The 19,003-nt window shown below is 28.5% G+C and overlaps 4 protein-coding genes across 5 annotated transcripts; 3 read left to right on the plus strand and 1 right to left on the minus strand.

Annotated features, from left to right (window-relative positions):
* Positions 1-2,120: 2,120 nt before the first annotated feature.
* Positions 2,121-4,541, minus strand: LOC124499275 (uncharacterized). 2 transcript variants are annotated; one of them, XM_047063163.2, is made up of 7 exons: positions 4,064-4,541; positions 3,837-3,981; positions 3,239-3,780; positions 2,821-3,176; positions 2,708-2,736; positions 2,539-2,618; positions 2,121-2,460 (listed from the first exon to the last, which is right to left on the minus strand). In XM_047063163.2, the coding sequence occupies exons 1-7, from the start codon at positions 4,513-4,515 to the stop codon at positions 2,247-2,249; spliced, it is 1,818 nt and encodes a 605-aa protein (XP_046919119.1). In that variant the 5' UTR covers positions 4,516-4,541; the 3' UTR covers positions 2,121-2,246. The 2 variants fall into 2 exon arrangements, with proteins under 2 accessions (XP_046919119.1, XP_075587658.1); XM_075731543.1 differs by having other exon boundaries at positions 2,708-3,176.
* A 1,886-nt stretch (positions 4,542-6,427) lies between these two features.
* Positions 6,428-7,565, plus strand: LOC124499903 (uncharacterized). Its single transcript, XM_047063901.2, has 3 exons — positions 6,428-6,629; positions 6,744-7,214; positions 7,291-7,565. Exons 1-3 carry the CDS (start codon positions 6,575-6,577, stop codon positions 7,563-7,565), a joined length of 801 nt encoding a protein of 266 aa, XP_046919857.2. The 5' UTR covers positions 6,428-6,574.
* A 1,004-nt stretch (positions 7,566-8,569) lies between these two features.
* LOC142597552 (uncharacterized) lies at positions 8,570-9,184 on the plus strand. Its single transcript, XM_075731430.1, has 2 exons — positions 8,570-8,734; positions 8,820-9,184. Exons 1-2 carry the CDS (start codon positions 8,590-8,592, stop codon positions 9,182-9,184), a joined length of 510 nt encoding a protein of 169 aa, XP_075587545.1. The 5' UTR covers positions 8,570-8,589.
* A 3,014-nt stretch (positions 9,185-12,198) lies between these two features.
* On the plus strand, positions 12,199-18,779 carry LOC124499884 (uncharacterized). Its single transcript, XM_075731564.1, has 8 exons — positions 12,199-13,482; positions 13,668-14,697; positions 14,903-16,085; positions 16,170-17,319; positions 17,396-17,558; positions 17,662-17,802; positions 17,875-18,053; positions 18,128-18,779. Exons 1-8 carry the CDS (start codon positions 12,382-12,384, stop codon positions 18,767-18,769), a joined length of 5,589 nt encoding a protein of 1,862 aa, XP_075587679.1. The 5' UTR covers positions 12,199-12,381; the 3' UTR covers positions 18,770-18,779.
* The last annotated feature ends 224 nt before the right edge of the window (positions 18,780-19,003 follow it).

Consider the following 19,003-nt stretch of genomic DNA (forward strand, 5'->3'; position numbering starts at 1 on the left):
GAACTAAATAATGAAATTGACCATTCTGAATATTAGAATTTTAAGCAAAAAAAAAAAAAAAAAAAAAATGGTCATCATCATGATGGACACACACACACACACGCACGCACGCACTAAAAGACATGAGCGCTAGTGGTCCAGATTTTTTTTTTCTTCTTCTTCTTCTTCAGCAATCAAACTCAATAATATTCACATCGAAGACCAAGCACAAACATACACACACACACATGCACACTTCTCATATACAGGATTCTACAGTCAAAACACGATTCCTTTGATTTTTTTTGTCGTTATTTTCATTTTCTACTATAATGCAAATAAACACAAAAAAAATCAAGAATTTCGAAGTTTTACAGTAAAATTCTAAATGTGTTCAATCATCATCATCATCATCAATATTTCCACTAGCAGAAATTTCTTGGTTGGCCTAATGTCTTTAATTTTGAAATTTGATGCTTCTGTTTTGATTTTTTTTTCGAATTAAAAAAAACAAAAGAAAGACAATCCTGTTTTCATTTTCATTTTCAAGGTAAACAACCCATCTGATTCGGTCATCATCATCATTATTGAAAATTAAAAAAGAAAACCGGTAGCCGTCTGGTTGGAAAACACACAACAGAAAAATGTTTTATCTCGAACCCATGTTATAATTGATTGATTTTTATCAAGATTTTCGATGATGATGATGGTAATGGGCGCTTCTATTAAAAATCAAGAATATTATGAGTGAGAAAAAAAAATGAAGGTGAAACCAATTCATATGATGATCAACAAAATATATAACAAAGGTCAGAATCGTGACCAATACGACCGATCAATTGGGGAAAGAAAATATCTTCGTTTTTCTTTATCTATTTCATTCAATTTTAAAAAAAGTCACGATTTCATTTTGCTAAATGTGTGAATGATATATGATGATATTGGGCTACCTGTATTGATATTTTTTTCTGGCTTAATATTATTAACCAACAAAAAATATAAAAATAGAATCTACCCATTGGTGGTTCCAGGATATCGAAAACATTTTTATTGTGTGTGTGTGTGTGTCGAAATGAATTGAAAAGTTTCAAATGCAAAAAAAAAACGAATAGGAAATTCACCTTGAAAAAAATACATATATGACATACATAAAATTCCAAAATTTATTTTATTTTTATTTTTGCAATTCGATTGAAGAAAACCTAAACCTAAACCTAAACTGTTGCCAAACAACATTGAAAATAGATTTTTGCCTTTAAGCTATTTAGTTTGGAGACAGAGAGAGAGAGAGAACAAAAAAAAATAATGATGATGATGATCAATTGTATGAATATACGTGTGAATAATATAAGTATAGACAGAGACAGACAGAGAGAGAGAGAGAGAACAGTGAAAAGACCGATTTCGAACCATACATCCTGTTTCGATGATGATGATGATGATGAAGAGAGGTGAAGTAAAGATTTTCTTTCTTACCTGTCCAATCAATTCTGATCTGGTTTCGATTTTGATCATCATCATCATCATTATATTGTCTGCCCAAGTGAATAAAGTCGATGGCCGCTTTGTTTGTGATTTTCATATGGTTTTATTCTATGATCATCTTTTGTGTGTATGTGTGTGTGTTTGTCTAGCCATATATAACAATTGAATTGAACTTTAAAAAACGATGAATGATGTATATATATTCACTTTATATTCAAGCTTACAATTTGATCGATTTGGATCAATATGAACAACAATATTCAATAGCTGACACGAGCCATATTGTAAATCATTTCACAAGTTCAAAGGTCGATTCAACATGCTACTACTGCAATTATTATCATCATACCGGATAAATATTTTATCCATATTGACCCTGGTGAAACGCCTTCATGGAATCAAAGTAAAAAAAAAACATAGAAAATGAAAAAACCCCGACAATATGCCACACCTACAGAGCTAGAATAATAATCATCTTTGAAATGAATGAATGAATGACTGGCTCATTTTTATTCAATGGACAAAAAAACTCAATTGGTCCTAGCCATTTGATGGACCAAGCCCATAAATTATGTTTTTTTTTTGGTCATCCGTATGGATCAATTTCAACTTTTGTTTGATTTTTAATAATTCAATATGTACAATAGAAAAGAAAATTGAAATGGGAAAAAATTCAATTTATTCAAAGTAAAGCCATCTAGTGGCCAGAATTGTTGACATAAGTTTTTTAAATGAAAAAAAAAATTTTTTTTTTTAGTTTAGTTTAGTTTTTTCGAATCAAATCATTCTGTTTCATAAACAAGAAAAAATGTTTGAAATAAATCAAATGTCAACATTATGAATGCCATAACGAATGCATTGATTATTATGGTTGTTTTTAAAATATAAATAATGAATATGGTCCACGAATTCCATGGATTATACATCTCTTGGACATGAATATTTCGTATCATTGGTGCAAAAAAATCTTCATTTGGATCAATATCGATGAAATCTCTATTTTTATTATTAAAATGGGATATGAAAATGCAATAATTAATTTGATGATTGTAAACAAAATACAAACAAACATACGGATTAATGTGTATAGTGTTGAGATAAAGTCCAACGGATAGAAGATAATGTTCCAATTTTGTAATCATCAAACCGGTTGTCTGTTCACAATGAATATGGTACCAAAAAAAAAAAAAAAAAATTATCGTTTATAAATAATTGAAAAAACAAGACAAAACAAAACAAATACCGTATCAAATTCAACATCTGTTGGTTGATCTTCAAATGTAGAATCAGAAATTAATTGCCATTGTTTGAATAATTTTTCCATTGAAAATGGATATGAACAATCGGAACAAATACCTGTTTCTAATAATGGCTGTGAACGTACACGTGTACCACCAAAACAATTGGCCAAATCAACACAACGATAATCATGGCAACTAGATCCATCATATTCATATAATGATGATTGTTGTTTAAATCTTGGACAATAATTATCGACATTTAACATGACTGTTTGAACCATTGATATTTTTGATCTTGGTTGTCGAAATTTACAAATATAACTATTTGCCTGACTATTATGGCTAATATCGTATAACAATGTTGTTGTACCACATAATTGTGGTATGAAATTATTCAATTCAAATAATAATTGTTCATTATTGGATCCAAGCAATAATTCATCGCACCATTTTTGTGGATGATCAATATTTCTATTTAAAAAATTGAATTTTTTACTTGATTTAGTAAAATTGAGTAAAATGGGATACTTTACCTTCGACCATTCCATTCGATTACGGCCGGATATACGTTTCTTTTTTCCATACTAATCAACCAATGTTGTGGACGTTGAAAACTATTCAAAAATCCAATCGATGTACGAAGGAATTTTGAATTAACATCTGGAATTTGATCTAAACGATTATCATAGGCACTATTAATTAGATTTAAAAATTCATTAATCTGAACAAAATGTTGAAATTGATCATCAAATTGTTGTAAAATATATGAAATCTGTAATGTTGCTTCATCGGATACATTAACGGGGAGATTATCTTTTCGTTTTACAAGAAAATCATCCACCAATCGTAAACCAATTAATCGTTCTAAACGTTGTAAATGAATATAATCAAATTCTACCGGTTCATTCCAATCGGGACCATATAAAATTCGTTTAACTGATCGTTCTACCAATATGTTTGAATAAAATATATCCAATATTGTTTTGGATAATGCACGTTGTTGAAATGATAATCCTTGTTGACGATCATGTGGTGCAAGTTGTTGAAACAATTTAGATAAATATGGACCAATTACCTGTTAATTATTGATTTGGGAATTTAATTTGAAAATTATATAAATAACAAACATACGGCCAATTCGTTATTGATAACCCAATATTTTTGTTCCAACGATCCGATCGATGCTGATTCATTGAATTGATATGATGTTTGTTGGTCATATTTGATTGTTTTTTCATTGAATAAAAATTCGATTCGTTTTTTCGTCTCTCGGGTGCTATTTTTATGGTTTATGGAATTTTTTGTTTTGTTTTTTTGATCAAGCAAAAAAAAAAAAAAAAAACAAAGAATCAACTTACTTGAATGTGTATGGACCAATTTCATTAATGGAAATACGTTGATTTGGACGGCTATGTGTACGTATACTTTCAATACGATCTTTAAATGCTGGTATATCGCTTATATTGTAAATATAGAATCGATGTACACCAATCAAATCGGATGTGCCAACATAATTATTTGTCCATTTTTGTAATACCAATGTTGACCAATCGATAGAGAATTCATTACAATTTTCCGATGAACAACGTGTAACATCATCATATGATTGATCCAATAATTGATAAAGATAATTTCCGGTTAGAAATAATATCAATGTAACGCAAAAAATACGGAATAGAATCCATTTTTTTGTTACACGATTACGATGAATATGATCATCAGCATGATGATTAAAATCAAACACATCACGTACAACATGACCATTCATCAATGGTCGAACTTCTTGACGACGTCGTCGATTAGGCATCATTATTGAATGTTTATCGAATTCAATCAACTATATACCGGCAAACACAAAAACGTAAAAGATGGAAATGGAAATGATAAAGATCAAAACAAAACAAAACAAAAAAAAATGAAAAAAAAATTTGTCGTTATCAACAAGTTAATTCAATGTCAGAATGACAAATGAAACCAAAATGTCTCCCATTACCCGTTGTTATATATTTATTGTGATGGAAAAAAAATTCGTACATACACTAATATACTATGATGAATTCACAATATACACAAAAAAAGGGCGCGCATACCTACACACACACATACAAATGAATAAGACTGGGACTCCTCCCAAACAATGATGATGATTTGATTTGTGATAACGAAAATCAATTTTCAACATCAACAAGTTAGCTATGAATACAACTTGTTGCATAATCATCATCAAATATATATATAATATAATAATGTTCAATATTTTTTTTTGTCTCTCTAAATTTGTTTTTTATTTTTCGTAGTAGTATTATTTTATGTTGAACAAATGTTTCATTTTCTATTTTAAATAAAGCCATCTTTGCTTCTATCAGCATTATCTTATGTTTGTTTGTTTGTTTGTTTTTTTTCTGGTCATTGCAAGGTAAATGTAGAAAAATTGATCGGTTATCGTCGCCATTTTTTTTTCGTTGTTATTGTTGTTGTTGTTGTTCTACAGGTATTTTGTTTTCTATTTCCATTACCGATTTATACCTGGATAAGTTTTGTCATTTTTTTTTGTTGTTGTTGTTGATTTTGTTCTACAATTTTCATCTGTTGATTGAATTTAATAATTAAGTGAAAATTTTAAAATTTAAAAAATTGTGACCAATTCAAAGAAATCTGAAAAATTTGTTCATTCAAAATGAAAACCATCACTGTTATCGTGATTTTATTTCTTTTCATGTTGGCCATTGGATCCGAAATCAGAAAAGTGAATGAAGAAGATTTTGTGTTTGAAGAAACATCAACTGAAGAATCGATGGTAGACGACAGTCCAAAAGAATGGGTGACTGAAGAATTCTTGAAAGATGAAGTGGTCACACAAGACGAACTTGAAACTGAAGAACCAACCACTGAACAACAAATGACTGAAGATCCTAATGATCTTATTGAATGTGTATGTAGAAATAAATCCAAATTGATTATGGAAAAGAATAATGAGAAAATTGAATACAAGAAATGGATTTATGCACTGTTGATTTTCATAATCATATTTCTTATGATCATTTGTAGTGGTTGAAACTTTGTCATATGACCAAAAATAAAACCATCTCAAATATATATTGATCAAAGAATAATTGTCATTTCACGATAACCTATGACCTAATTTTCCAATGATGATTATTCTAAAATTCAAAAAAAAAATTCTTATCAATTTTCACAAGATTAAATGATTGATAAAATTGAAATAAATTTTTTTCAATAAAAAAAACTTGAAATTTGATCCGCCTCATTTTTGATCTTTGTTTTTTTGTTGTTGTTGTTGACATGCGCAATGAAATACTTTTGTTTTCATTTCGGTTCAATTTCCTGTATGACTAATTTCCACTTTCACTTTCTCTACATACCATTGTGTTGAACATCAGCAAAAAAAAAAAAAAAAAAAAAAATTTATGGCCACCACCACTACATCGGCCAATATTATTCATTAAAACAAAAAAAAAGTAGAGAGAACCAGTTTTTTTTAATATTTTTTTTTTCATTTTGGGGGTGGACTGACTTTAACATTCTACCCAATCATATGCATTGTAGATGCAATGTAGATGTGTTGATATAATAATACTATTTGGTGTATGGTTTTCAAATATTCGTTCCAGAAAAAAAAGTATATAAATAAACACAAGATAAAAAGGGCACCATATCAATGTTTTCCACATCATTTGAATTTGGAAAGAAAGAAGAAAAAAAATCAAAGAATTGATTTTGTGTGTTTGTTAGACGGAAAAAAATTGTGATTTTTTCTGTTTGTTTTTCAACCCTTTTATCGATTTGAAATCATATTTTTTTTTTAAAAATTCTGACCATTCATTCATTAAGAAGAAGAAGAGAAAAAAATGGCAACAATCGTGAATCAAGAAATGGAACAACCACGACCATCAACTTCGAAAGGTATTATTCGTTTGTATTCTTTTTTCTTACTATCTGCTCATCTTTCATCATGTTGTTCATCATTATTTTTTTTTTGGCTTCTCCATTGTCAAATTTAATCTTTTTTGAATTTAGAATTGAATCATGGTTCTATGGTTGAAATTGATTTGTCCAATGAAAACAAAAACGATGTGGACCAATCGATGGATGGTCAATCAGAACCAGAACCAGAAATTGTTTTCGAACCAATTGCTGAAACAGCCGATGATGATTCAACCGAAAATCGTTATTGTCATTATTTGAATTCAATTTGGATTTCAATCAATCCATTATTCATTTCTCTTGCACGATTTTTCCGTCGTTACATTAATGCAACAATCAATTGGTTTTTGTATCGTTTTGGTCAAAATGGTGACGATGATCGTGAGAAAATTATTCCCGATAAGGCCAATGTGGTTTTGTCTATTTATGATACCCATTTTTATAAGATTCCAAAGGCAATCTTAAAACAACCGAAACAATCATCAAATGATCATTGTGAACCGAATAAAATTGCTTCATCTTCTTCTACTTCGTCATCTTCAGATTCTTCGGTCTACACAACTGGTGAGTGAAATTTGATTGGGAAAAAAAGAGAAAAAAAATTTTTTTTATTCTTTTTTTCGTTAAATTTTCACTGCAGTAATTAGTGATGTAAAAAATGAAATTGAAATTCATCATGCTGAAGATTCTTCTACTGATCAAGGATCACTTGGCGCCAAAGCCATATCCATATTGCAGGATGCATTACGTGAAATTCGTGATTATGATATCAATGACAATAACGATCAAGCTGTTGTTGTCAACGATACTAAAAAAGATGATGATGATGATGATGATGGTGGTAATGGCAATAAAATAGACGGTAATGATAACAATTTGGTTATCGTTGAAATTCCAGAAAAAAATTTGCAATAAAAATCAAATATGGAACTTATTGAATTCCAGTTATTCATTTTATTAATCAAGTAAAGAAAAAGAAAAATTGATTTTATTCCATGAAAAAAAAGACAAATAATTTCTCTATATTTTTTCCAATAATTTTTTTTGCCATTCCAATTTCAATAAAAAAAAAATTTTCGTTTGTTTCATACAGGTGTAGTACCTTTGTTTCAAAAATCCATTTAGATGATAATCAATGATATCGAATGGTAGAGATTTGTCATGTTTTTTCGTTGTTGATGATTAATAAGAAAAAAATCAGTATTTCCGTTCGTTATCAGATGTTGTAATCTGTGGAAAAAAAATTTTTCGATAGTCCAAAAATTTTTTTTTGTTTATCATGATCAAATCGATGTTTCCTGGAGATGTGAATATATTGATTATTTAGCAATAAACATGGAGATTCCGGTGTTGTGCAAAATTGAAAGTTTTAAACATCAGACACGTTTTGCATTGTTAATTTTTTTTTTGTTTTGTTTTGTTTTGATAACAATCATTTTCTCTTTTTTTCTCACTCTCTATGATCCTACATCCATATCATACACACATACATTGTGAGTATAGCACCTGAAACACCTTAATATACCTTAATGCTACTTCTAAAAAAAAATGTGAAAAACCCAAAATTTGTCACCGAATAAAAAAAAGATGCAAAAAAAAAATTTCTCTCTCTCTCTCTCTCTCTCTCTCTCTTTAGATCATCCACATAGTATAATAATCAAAAAAAAAAAAAAAAAAAAACAGACAAAATTTACATTCATTATCAAACAACAACAGGTGTCATTTGCCCGAACAGACAGCAAAATTATTGATTAATTCATTGACCATCGCCCAAGCTCAACTATCATTTTTTATTTTCGCAACATTGTTTTTTCTCTGAATTTAAATTTTTTTCGGCTTTGTATTCAATGTAAGTGATCCATATGCATTTTCTTTAAATGTTTTTATTGTCACTGAATCCAATTCATTATTCATTCAAGAAAATTATCTCTGATTAAAAATGAGCAATCAAAATTTCCTGATTGACATTGATGACAATGATGAACAGGTTAATTCATCAACATTTTTGCAAATTTTACTGTATGCAATGTGTTTTTTGATTTTTATTGTCATTTTTGTTACATTTATTCCCAGTGAAATCGAAGGTCAGTATCAATTGATTATTGTTGATTGTTCGTCGAATCGGAAGAAAAAAATCCATCTATTGTTTTTCTTTCCACTTTTAATTAGCTAAAATCCTGATTGATGATCAAAATTTACAGAATATTACGGCTGAAAAAAAATTTTTATTGATCACACCAATAACTAACAATGATAGTGACGTTACAAATGAATTGATGAATTTGAAAAATTGGAAAATTTTATTCTGGAATGATGAAAGTATTATGGATGAATTGGATGAAATTATTTTGCCAACCACTGAAACATCATTATCATTATATTTCAATTATTTCCTATATTACCTGTTGATTGTCATTTCAATAATATTGATTTTTACCGCTATAGAAATGTATCGAATCATCAGATATGGAATGTTTGAACGTAATTATGATAATGATATGAATATTAAATATGAAATTTTAATTATTGAATAAATATATTCCATTTTTTTTTCACAGAAAATGCATTTGGTTTCCATTATTATTTGGATAATCTTGATGAAGATGAGTATATTTTTTTAACCCCTATTAATCCATTACCAACTGTATATCAAAATAATATGCCCAATGATGATGAAAATGCTTCACCGGAATCTGTTGAACAAATGAATGGCGTTATTATCGATCCTGATAATAATAATAATAATAATAACATGAATGAAGGTGATAATGGTGATGATGGTGGTAATGAAAAAAAAATCGATAACAATGATGGCTAATAATAATCAATAATGATAATCGAATCAAATCAAATCAAAACAATTCAATGATGATGGTGAAATGAAAAATTAAATTTTCCAAATTCAATTCTACATATATTTGCAGTGATTAACTTGACTGAACATTTTGTTTTTTTTGAATAAAAATCCATAAATAATTGATTGATAATGAATGATTTGCATATGCACACATTAATTATTTTACATACATATTAACATTAATGATGAATTAATGATGATGATGATGATGATTAATGATCATCATCATTTACAATATATAGGATAATAGGATGATTAAATAAACACAAACATCTTCATCAATGCTTTTTTATGATTGGTTATATTACATTACAATAAATACAACATATATCTAGGCTTGTTTGTCGTTTTGATTATTATCATTATTTTATTATAGAGTCAATTTTGTCGTTGTTGTTGTTGTTGTTGTTGTTGCTGAAAATACTAGCTTGACTAGTAAACGTGAATGCCATGCGTAGTGATGATCATACAACCATAACAACCATGATTGATCATTGAACATTTTGGGCAGGTAAGAAAGAAAAAAAAAATTTTTTTTTCTTTCTCTCACATGTGTAGATTGATTGATATTGGTCGAATTTTTTTTTTCATTGTTCAATCACCTTGACTTTTTTCCTTTTGTAGTGAAAATGAAAGCATGAATTTTATTTTTTTTTTTAACTATTGAATCATCAATTACATCCGTTACGATGTTAATCTATTTACGGCAAAAAAAAAATCTATCTCTATAGCAGCTACGACAAACAAAACAAAAAAAAATGTCAAAACATTCCATAAATCCAAAATAGCAGACAATTAGCCATTAGTCATTAGTATCACGTGTGTGCCGCGGAAAATATTGTCAGTCGATTTTTTTTTCTTTTACTTTTTTTTCTGGTAAATGGTGAATTTTGTTTGTGGAAAAAAAAGGTTGCCGACATCTGTTCAATTGATAATATATATAAAAAAATGCGAAAAAAAACTAGAAAAAAAAGTGACAACAAAATACACGTGTTTTTTATTTCCCGTCTCTCTCTCTCTCTCTCTCTCTCTCTCTCTCTCTCTCTCTCTGTTTGTGTGCGGTTAGGATTTTTAAATTCAAGAAAAAAAAATTAAGGGAGGAAGAGAGTAAGAAAAGAATCCGAGACAAAGACGAATGTGTGTGTGTGTGGTTAATCTAAACACAGACAAAGATTACACTACGACATCAAAGCATTTGAAATTATATTATAATACATGCGGTTATTGGATAATTGCCAAAAAAAAAAAAAAATTTTTTTTCTTTACATTCACGAATGTTCAGGTTTGATGCTTAACAACAACAGCAACATAAACTGACAGGACCGAGTACACACACACACAATACAATACAAGTTCAATGTTGAATCCATCAAATAATGGCCCCAAAAAAAAAAATTACAAAGAAAACCTTGAAATTCATCGCCACCCACTCCTAACCACCACCAATTTACAACAACAGCAACAAAATCTTATGATGATCAAATAAGGAAGGAGAGAGAGAGATTTATTTCCAATTTCGTCATTAATAATTTCATGGCCATTTTGGAAATGAAATTGAAAAATAAAAATAAAAATAAAAATTTCCTTTTTGATTGGTTGAATTTTAATTCTGCATGTAAAAAAAAGCAGAAAAAAAACAGAAAAAAAATCATTGGATCATTCAATCATTCTTCATTCTTACGTACATGAATGCCGCTGAAACAGAATCTACAACAGAATCATTCAATTCATCCATTTCAATTTTATATATTGGTTTTTAGTTTTAGTTTTGTTTTTGTCGATTTATTTACATTAGTTTTTTTTAATTCATTCGGCATAAAAAAAAATTCTTTTTCCTTCATGCAAAATTGAACACAGATACAGACACACACACACACAAAACATACGCACAATTTTCTTTCCAATATAGTAAAATGAAGTTGGGTGAAGAAAAAAAAAAAATAACAGAATGAACATCACCACACACGCACATTTTTCAGTGAACAACAACAACAGCGACAGCGACAACAACAACAACAAAACGGAAATCGTATGTATTGAACATGAGCACATTTTCTTTTTACCAATGCTTATTCTTTCAATCAAAATAAGAAAATGGAAAATGGAAAATATGAAATGAAATGAATAAAAAAAAAATAAAATTCACAGGTTTACAAAATGATGATGATGGATATATTATCTTTCTCAATTTTTTTTTTGAAGTTATTATTCGTTTTTGTTTTTTTTTTGTTTTTTTTTTTTTGGCATCAAAATACATGTTGCCAACAATGATGACGCATCTCTTGTCTGTATATCATCATCATCATCATCATTGCATTTTTTTTCTTCTTCTTTATTTCATTTTTGTTTATTTGTTTGTTTGATTCCTTAATCAAATCCTTAGTGGTAGTGGTGGTGGTGGTGGTGTATAATTTTTTTTTTTTTTGCTATATGATTCTGTGTGTGTGTGAAATGATTTAAAATTAGAATATTCATTTGATGATGATGATGATGATGACGGTGATGATAAATATTAGTGATTTGAACAAAAAAAAAAAAAAAAAAATTAACGAAAACAAAATGGAGGAAAACAGAAAACAGAAACAAAAAAATCAGTATGGTATATAGAATTTTTTTTTGTTTTGTTTTAAGGAAAAAAAAACTAGAAAATTTCGATCAAGAATTGTAATCCCATGTAAAATCTGTCTATCTGTCTGTAATGATGTGTGTGCATCATCATCATCATTTTCATCAATTCAAGTCATCATCATCATCGTTATTTGGTAGCTTTCAATTTTGTTTGATTAACAACAAATTGATTGTTATTTTTTCTGATGAAATTTTTTATTATTGATTTGCATTTATTTCATTTTTTTTTGTTTTATTTTGTTTTGTATGAGTGAGTTTTTTTTCCATTTTCTTTCACTACTATTGTTAAACATCACACTGAATATTGTTGTTCATTATAATAGATTCATTATAATGATAATGGATTCCAGTGAATCAATTGATATTGTTCAACATTCATCATTAATGATTACTGGCAATTGTTATGATCAAAACAATATGGATATTAAATCTCCAATTCAACAACAACAACAACAAGATTCACAATCATCGGAAAATCGATCATCACCAATATTATTATCAACATCATCGTCATCATCATCATCCACATCATTGATGAATAAACCAAATAAATGGGCACATACATTACGTTTTAAATATAATCCAAATCAAAATACACAATGTAAAAGTAATTCATTTCTACATAAATTTAAATGTAATTGTCCATCGTCATCATCATCAACATCAACAACAACATATAGTGATAATAATAATGATGATTGTAGTAATGAACAAAATGAAAATAATCCAAATATGAAAATCAATAATAATAATAATAATGAAAATCGAATAAATCAATCATCAGATGAAACTAGAACAATTGATGATGGTAAAATTTCCAAGAAAATAAATCGACCAAAATCAATACCATTGATGACAACAAATTCATCGCCATCCGTATTGACATCGATGATGAATCAAAAATATCGTAAATATGAACAACGACAACAACAACAACAGCAACAGGGACAAAAAAATACAAGATCATCATCAATAACAACAGTACCGAATAAATTTAATAGTTTTTCATCATCATCACCATCACCATCACCATCATCATCATCATCATTATTATTGTTGAAGACAAATTATGATGAAAAAATCATCAACAACAATAATCAAAACCAGCAAGCAATTCAAAATAAAAATATAACCACCACCACCAATAATAATAATAATAATAACAACAATGGTAATGATAATGAAAAACAAAATAGACAATCAAAATCATATAATGATCAATTAAATGAACAAAATTCAAATGAATCGTTTATAAATAACAATAATAATGATGATGGTGGTGGTGAACAAAATATTAATCTCAATTCAGATGATGATGAATGTTTGAATATTTCACCCGAATTCAAAGTAAGTCGTCATTTTTTTTTTTTTTTTTTTTGGTTGTTCAATATTATAGGTTCAAATTGTTCAAATCAAAAATCACACATAAACACGCATTTATTTTTTCTGTGGTTTTTTTTCTCTCTATCCTTTTTCTCCTCAACATTCATACTGACAAACACACACTATACACGTGAATATAAATTGTTTAGGATCGCCGTTGGGATGTGGTCAACGAATTATTTGATACTGAAAAACGTTATTGTGAAATATTAAAAATTCTATACAATAAATATATATTACGTTGTATAATGGCAACAAATATGGCTGAAACAAATACAAAATCATCTCGTTATAATAATAACAATCAAATGATTTATGGAACAATGCCAAGAATGAATTCAGCAGCAGCAACAGCAACAACATTACCACAATCACCAATCGGTAATAATATTTCTAATAATAATAATAATAATCAACTACAAGGTCAACAACAACAACAACAACAAGCAAATACAATTTGTCCTGAATATCTAAAAACAATAATAGAGTTATGGCCCATTGCAATGGGTATACATACAAAATTTTTAAAAAATTTACGTATAGCTAAATCAAATTGGTCAATGACACCATCACCATTATTGGGTAAAATAATTGAATCATTATTACAGGAAAAATTGCTTGATTTTTATCTTTGTATGGTTGAAAATTATTTTCGTATTGCATTCATATTGAAATTAATGAGTGAACCACGTTGTACCAAGAATCATCATCATCATCATCATCATCATCATAAACAGCAACAACAACAACAACAGCAGCAGCAGCACAATTTCAACCAAAACCAAAACCATCATCAACATCATAATCATAATACTCAACAACAACAGCAAGGATATCGTTTGTCACGGTCAAGTTTTGAAAAAAAATTTCAACGTAATAGCGGTGATCAACAAAATTTGGTTGATGATTTAATAGCAACGAATTTGGCAAACAACAACAACAGCATTCAACAACAAAATACAATTATTGGAAAAGAAATGAAAAAGAACAATAATAATGAAAATGAGAAAAATAATATGATGACCTCAATAAAACGAAGCCAAAGTGAAAGGATGACCTTTCAGGATATGATCATATTCACTATACAACGTTTTCCAAAATATAGTATGTTCATTACAAGATTAATTGCCGTGACACCTCAAGATCATAATGATTATGAATCATTACAACAAGCAAAAGGTAAATTTTGTTTTCTGTTCTCGTTTTTTTTTGTGGTACCATATATATATTGTTTATTTGTTCACCCTACCCATAAAAATGATTTATAAATGAATGTCATATGAATTCATTTGTGGTTTTATTTTTATTTTTTTTTATTTTTTACTTTATGCCTCATTCATAATCATCATCATCATCATCATCATTTTGTTTTCAACACATAAAGAAAAATTGCAAATATTTCTAGATAAAATAGGTCGACCAGATCAACCATCAAGTATACCGTGTTGGCAAAAACAGACACCACAACGACCAATCACAATACAGATGAAAGATTTAGCCACATTGATTGATGAAACACAATGGATTTGTAATCAATATCCATCCGATTGTTTAGTGTATATATTTGATAATTTATTAATAAAAAAACAACGTAAACAACAGGAAACTGATGGTGCATTATTTGTATTATCAGATTCTGTTTTACTTGCCGAAAAAATTAATCGAAATAAACGAAGATCATTTAGTCATGAATATCGATTACAACAGATGATACCGATTGAAAATCTTGATCTTAGATGTCAATGTTGGCAACGAAATCTGAATAATAATAATAATAATAATGCACATCAGCAACAACAACAGCAGCAACAGCAGCAGCAACAACAACAACAACAACAACAACAGTGTTTATTTTTTGATCAACAACAATCATTTATTAATAATTTATTCATGGAAACGACAATTCAATCAGAATTTATAGGTCCATTATATAATTGTCCTGGCTGTATTGATACATTACATTTAGATGTACAAAAAATATATGAATTACAAAGTTTATCAACTGAAATTGAAACATTACCAATTCGTCGTACAATTGAACGTACATTCACCAATTATCTATTGTTAATTGTTAAACAATTAGCTGAAATGAAAGAAAGTTTATTTCGTTGTTCAAAAGAACGTACAGTAGATTTATTGATTACAACACAATTGGATAGAAATTATTGTTCAGAATTTAGTAATGGATTTAATAATTACATTATAAACAACAACAACAATAATAATAATGATAATAATAATAATGATAATGATGTACAAATTGATGGACAATCTGATAATATTATGACAACACAAGTACGTGCAACACATTATAGATGTGAATTACATCGTAAATTAATCAATAATGATGGTATCAATAACAATAACAATAATGGTGGAAATGGTGGTGGTCCAATAAATACATCGATAATCAATAATTCAAATAATATAAATGATGATCTACTATTCAGTATTACATTTGATAATATTGAAAAAAGACGTGATTTTGAATTGTTCATTGGTTGGCTTCGTGAATTGATTTTGAAATCTAGATTTCAGCTTAATTATCTTGGTATTATACCATATCCGTAAGTATTGTATATTTTTTTTGTTTTGTTTCTGTTGCTTGTTTGAAATTGAATTGTTTGTTTTTTTTACTTCTTCTTGAACAGACATGAACGTACAAAAATACCATTTAAATGTGCTGAACCAGTAATTGGTTTAGATCATATTTGGATCTGTAATTCAGATCAATCATATGGTCAGATTAGTGTTCTATCAATGAATCAAAAACCAGGCACAGTTATTTCATCCAATTTTATTTGTAGTAATAAAATTGTTTGCATGAAAGCTGTACCGCCTACATGTCCAACAAAAAATTTTCATCATAATCAATCCAAATCAGAACATTTATCATCACCTGTACAACAACAACAACAACAGCAACACCAACAACAACAACAACAATATTATCATCAACGTGAACGTAATCGACGTTCATTTCTATACAATATTGATGATCCATCATCAATTACAAACAACGATATGAATAATCATCATCATTATTTACTTAAATATCGACAAACTGTACCAGCATTAGAAAGAAAACGTAAATCTAATAATCGTTATAAAAATATGGAATCTATTCCAAGTACTCGTTCGGATGAATTATTTGATTCAAGTTATCATTCCTCATTACCATCAGCAACAGCATCAGCAGCAGCAACAGATGAATATATGAATATTTTGTCAAAAATTGATTGTATGGCTAATAATGTTAATGATGATGATGATATTGGCAATGATAAAACAACAACTACAAATTCATCATCATCATCATCAATATTAATACGTAATAGACTTTTATCACAAAAACAACGATCATTAGAAACAACAGATTTTGAAAACAATTATCAAACAATTGATACAAATATTGAACCAATATTGGGCACTACTAAACATCATAGACGTAGTATTTCAATATCACCAGATTCACCAACAATGTGGCTAGGCACAATTAATGGTGAATTATTGATTTATTCTGGTTTAAATTCAGTACGAATTGGAAAAAAATCTAAAATTGAATTAAATTCTGCCATTGAAACAATTGAATATTATCGACAAAAAGTTTATGTTTGTTTAGCTAATCAAACGGTGGCTATATTCGGTATAAATAATCAAGGATATTGGCAAATTAAACCAGAACGTTTCGTAAACGATTGCCATTGTCATAGAATCTGTATTGTTGCCGAATTTGAAACATTATGGACAACATCATTGAATATGATTTTTATACGTGATGTTCAACTTAATCGTTTGACGGTATGGTTGAATTGAAATGAATTTATTATTTTTTTAACAAAAAAAAAAAAAAAAATGTTTCTGACCACCCACATAGGAACCTATCCATGTACATGAAATGGATGAAATTGATTTCATTGTAGAGAATAATCAAACGATATGTGTGGCATCATCAACCAATTCGATTGTCTATCGTTTTCAAGCTAATGAACCATATGAATTATTGCAAACAATTTCTGTGGAATCATCAATGGGAAAAGGTATTTTTTTTTTTTGGAAATTTTTCATTTTTATTCGAAAAAAAAGTTTTATTCATAAAATATGTTTTATTCATTTTCTTTTCACAATAATGACTGTCAATAGCATTAAATATACCATCAGAAGCAATAATTGCATCAGATTTTATGACAATAACAGCAATGCATTCAGTACGTGATCGAATATTATTAGGCACTGCTGTTGGTGTTATTGTCATATTGGATAAAGCCAATACATTGGATATAGGTTTGCATGTTATATATTGATTTTATTTTATCTAATAATAACTGATATATAATTCGGATTAATTAATTTCAGTATCAAATGGACATCGTAGTCAGGTAAAATTTCTGACTAGTCTTTTATCCATTGATGGTGATCAATATATTATATCCGGTGGTGAAGGTCATGATCGATTTGTTAGTTTAGATGAAATGACATCCGTTACTCCTGGTACATTAAGTAATCAATTTAAAAATTATATTAAAACAATTGCTGTAAGTAGCTGAACAATTGAATCGAATTTTGATCAATTTGAATGAATCAATAATTTTTTTTTTCTTAAAAACAGCGACATTTTTTACGTGGTCGATCATCAGGCAGTAGTAGTGGTAGTGGTGGTAATATTTCATCACCTTCATCATCTTTTTCATCAATAAATATGAATCTACCATCTCCAATTGGACCAATACAATCATCATCAAGAGATCATCTTTTAACACCATTAGTTGAATCAACTAATACTACACCGGTTAATCAATCACCAGTACCACCAATTAGTGATTATAATAATGGCAATCAACAACGAAAATTATCGGCATGTGAAGCAATGATTTATCTATCACCTAAGACAGGAAACAATATGATTGATAATAATAATCATAATCATCATCGATCTAAATCTGAATCATCAACACCATCAACACCTGAACCTGAACCATCATCATCATCATTATTATCATCACCATCACCATCATTAGCAGCAAATTCAACATCACCAACTTTGCCGCAATCATTAGCAACAGAAGCAGCAGTGCCACCACCACCGCTTCCTCCACCACCACCACCTCCACCTCCCCCACCGCCTCCACCGTCATCTTCATCTTCAGGATCGTTAAAATCAAGAACATCATCGTCATCAACCGTATCAATAACGATGAACGATGAGATTGATACACAAAACTATATACTTAGCTGGCAAATTCAATTTTAATCGAATAAATAGAAAATAGAAAATTATTCACTCATTTGGCTTAATAATACAATATTAATATTAGTTTTTTTTTCACATTTAAAAAAAATGATGAATAAATAAACAGATTCTTTATTAATTGTTTGTTCATTGCGTTTCCATTTTCCATTTATTAAACAAATGAGCAGATTGAATTTTGTTTTTGTTTTTATTACACCGTAATACAAATGCCATCTGTTGATCAAAATTTTAAAT

Source organism: Dermatophagoides farinae, chromosome 5 (genome assembly GCF_024713945.1).
Source record: "Dermatophagoides farinae isolate YC_2012a chromosome 5, ASM2471394v1, whole genome shotgun sequence".
NCBI lineage: Eukaryota > Metazoa > Arthropoda > Arachnida > Sarcoptiformes > Pyroglyphidae > Dermatophagoides > Dermatophagoides farinae.

Bases quoted from the DNA above. Each gene is read 5' to 3' on its own strand.
- LOC124499275 (XM_075731543.1), bottom strand. From the start codon at position 4,515: ATGATGCCTAATCGACGACGTCGTCAAGAAGTTCGACCATTGATGAAT. The intron at 3,177-3,238 runs GTAAAGTATCCC...TTTTTTAAATAG, and splicing joins ATCGAATGGAATGGTCGAAG to AAATATTGATCATCCACAAA. The intron at 2,619-2,707 runs GTATTTGTTTTG...CATTGTGAACAG, and splicing joins CAGATGTTGAATTTGATACG to ACAACCGGTTTGATGATTAC.
- LOC142597552 (XM_075731430.1), top strand. From the start codon at position 8,590: ATGAGCAATCAAAATTTCCTGATTGACATTGATGACAATGATGAACAG. The intron at 8,735-8,819 runs GTCAGTATCAAT...ACTTTTAATTAG, and splicing joins TATTCCCAGTGAAATCGAAG to CTAAAATCCTGATTGATGAT.
- LOC124499903 (XM_047063901.2), top strand. From the start codon at position 6,575: ATGGCAACAATCGTGAATCAAGAAATGGAACAACCACGACCATCAACT. The intron at 6,630-6,743 runs GTATTATTCGTT...TTTTGAATTTAG, and splicing joins ACGACCATCAACTTCGAAAG to AATTGAATCATGGTTCTATG. The intron at 7,215-7,290 runs GTGAGTGAAATT...TTTTCACTGCAG, and splicing joins TTCTTCGGTCTACACAACTG to TAATTAGTGATGTAAAAAAT.
- LOC124499884 (XM_075731564.1), top strand. From the start codon at position 12,382: ATGAGTGAGTTTTTTTTCCATTTTCTTTCACTACTATTGTTAAACATC. The intron at 16,086-16,169 runs GTAAGTATTGTA...CTTCTTGAACAG, and splicing joins CTTGGTATTATACCATATCC to ACATGAACGTACAAAAATAC. The intron at 17,320-17,395 runs GTATGGTTGAAT...CCACCCACATAG, and splicing joins TTCAACTTAATCGTTTGACG to GAACCTATCCATGTACATGA.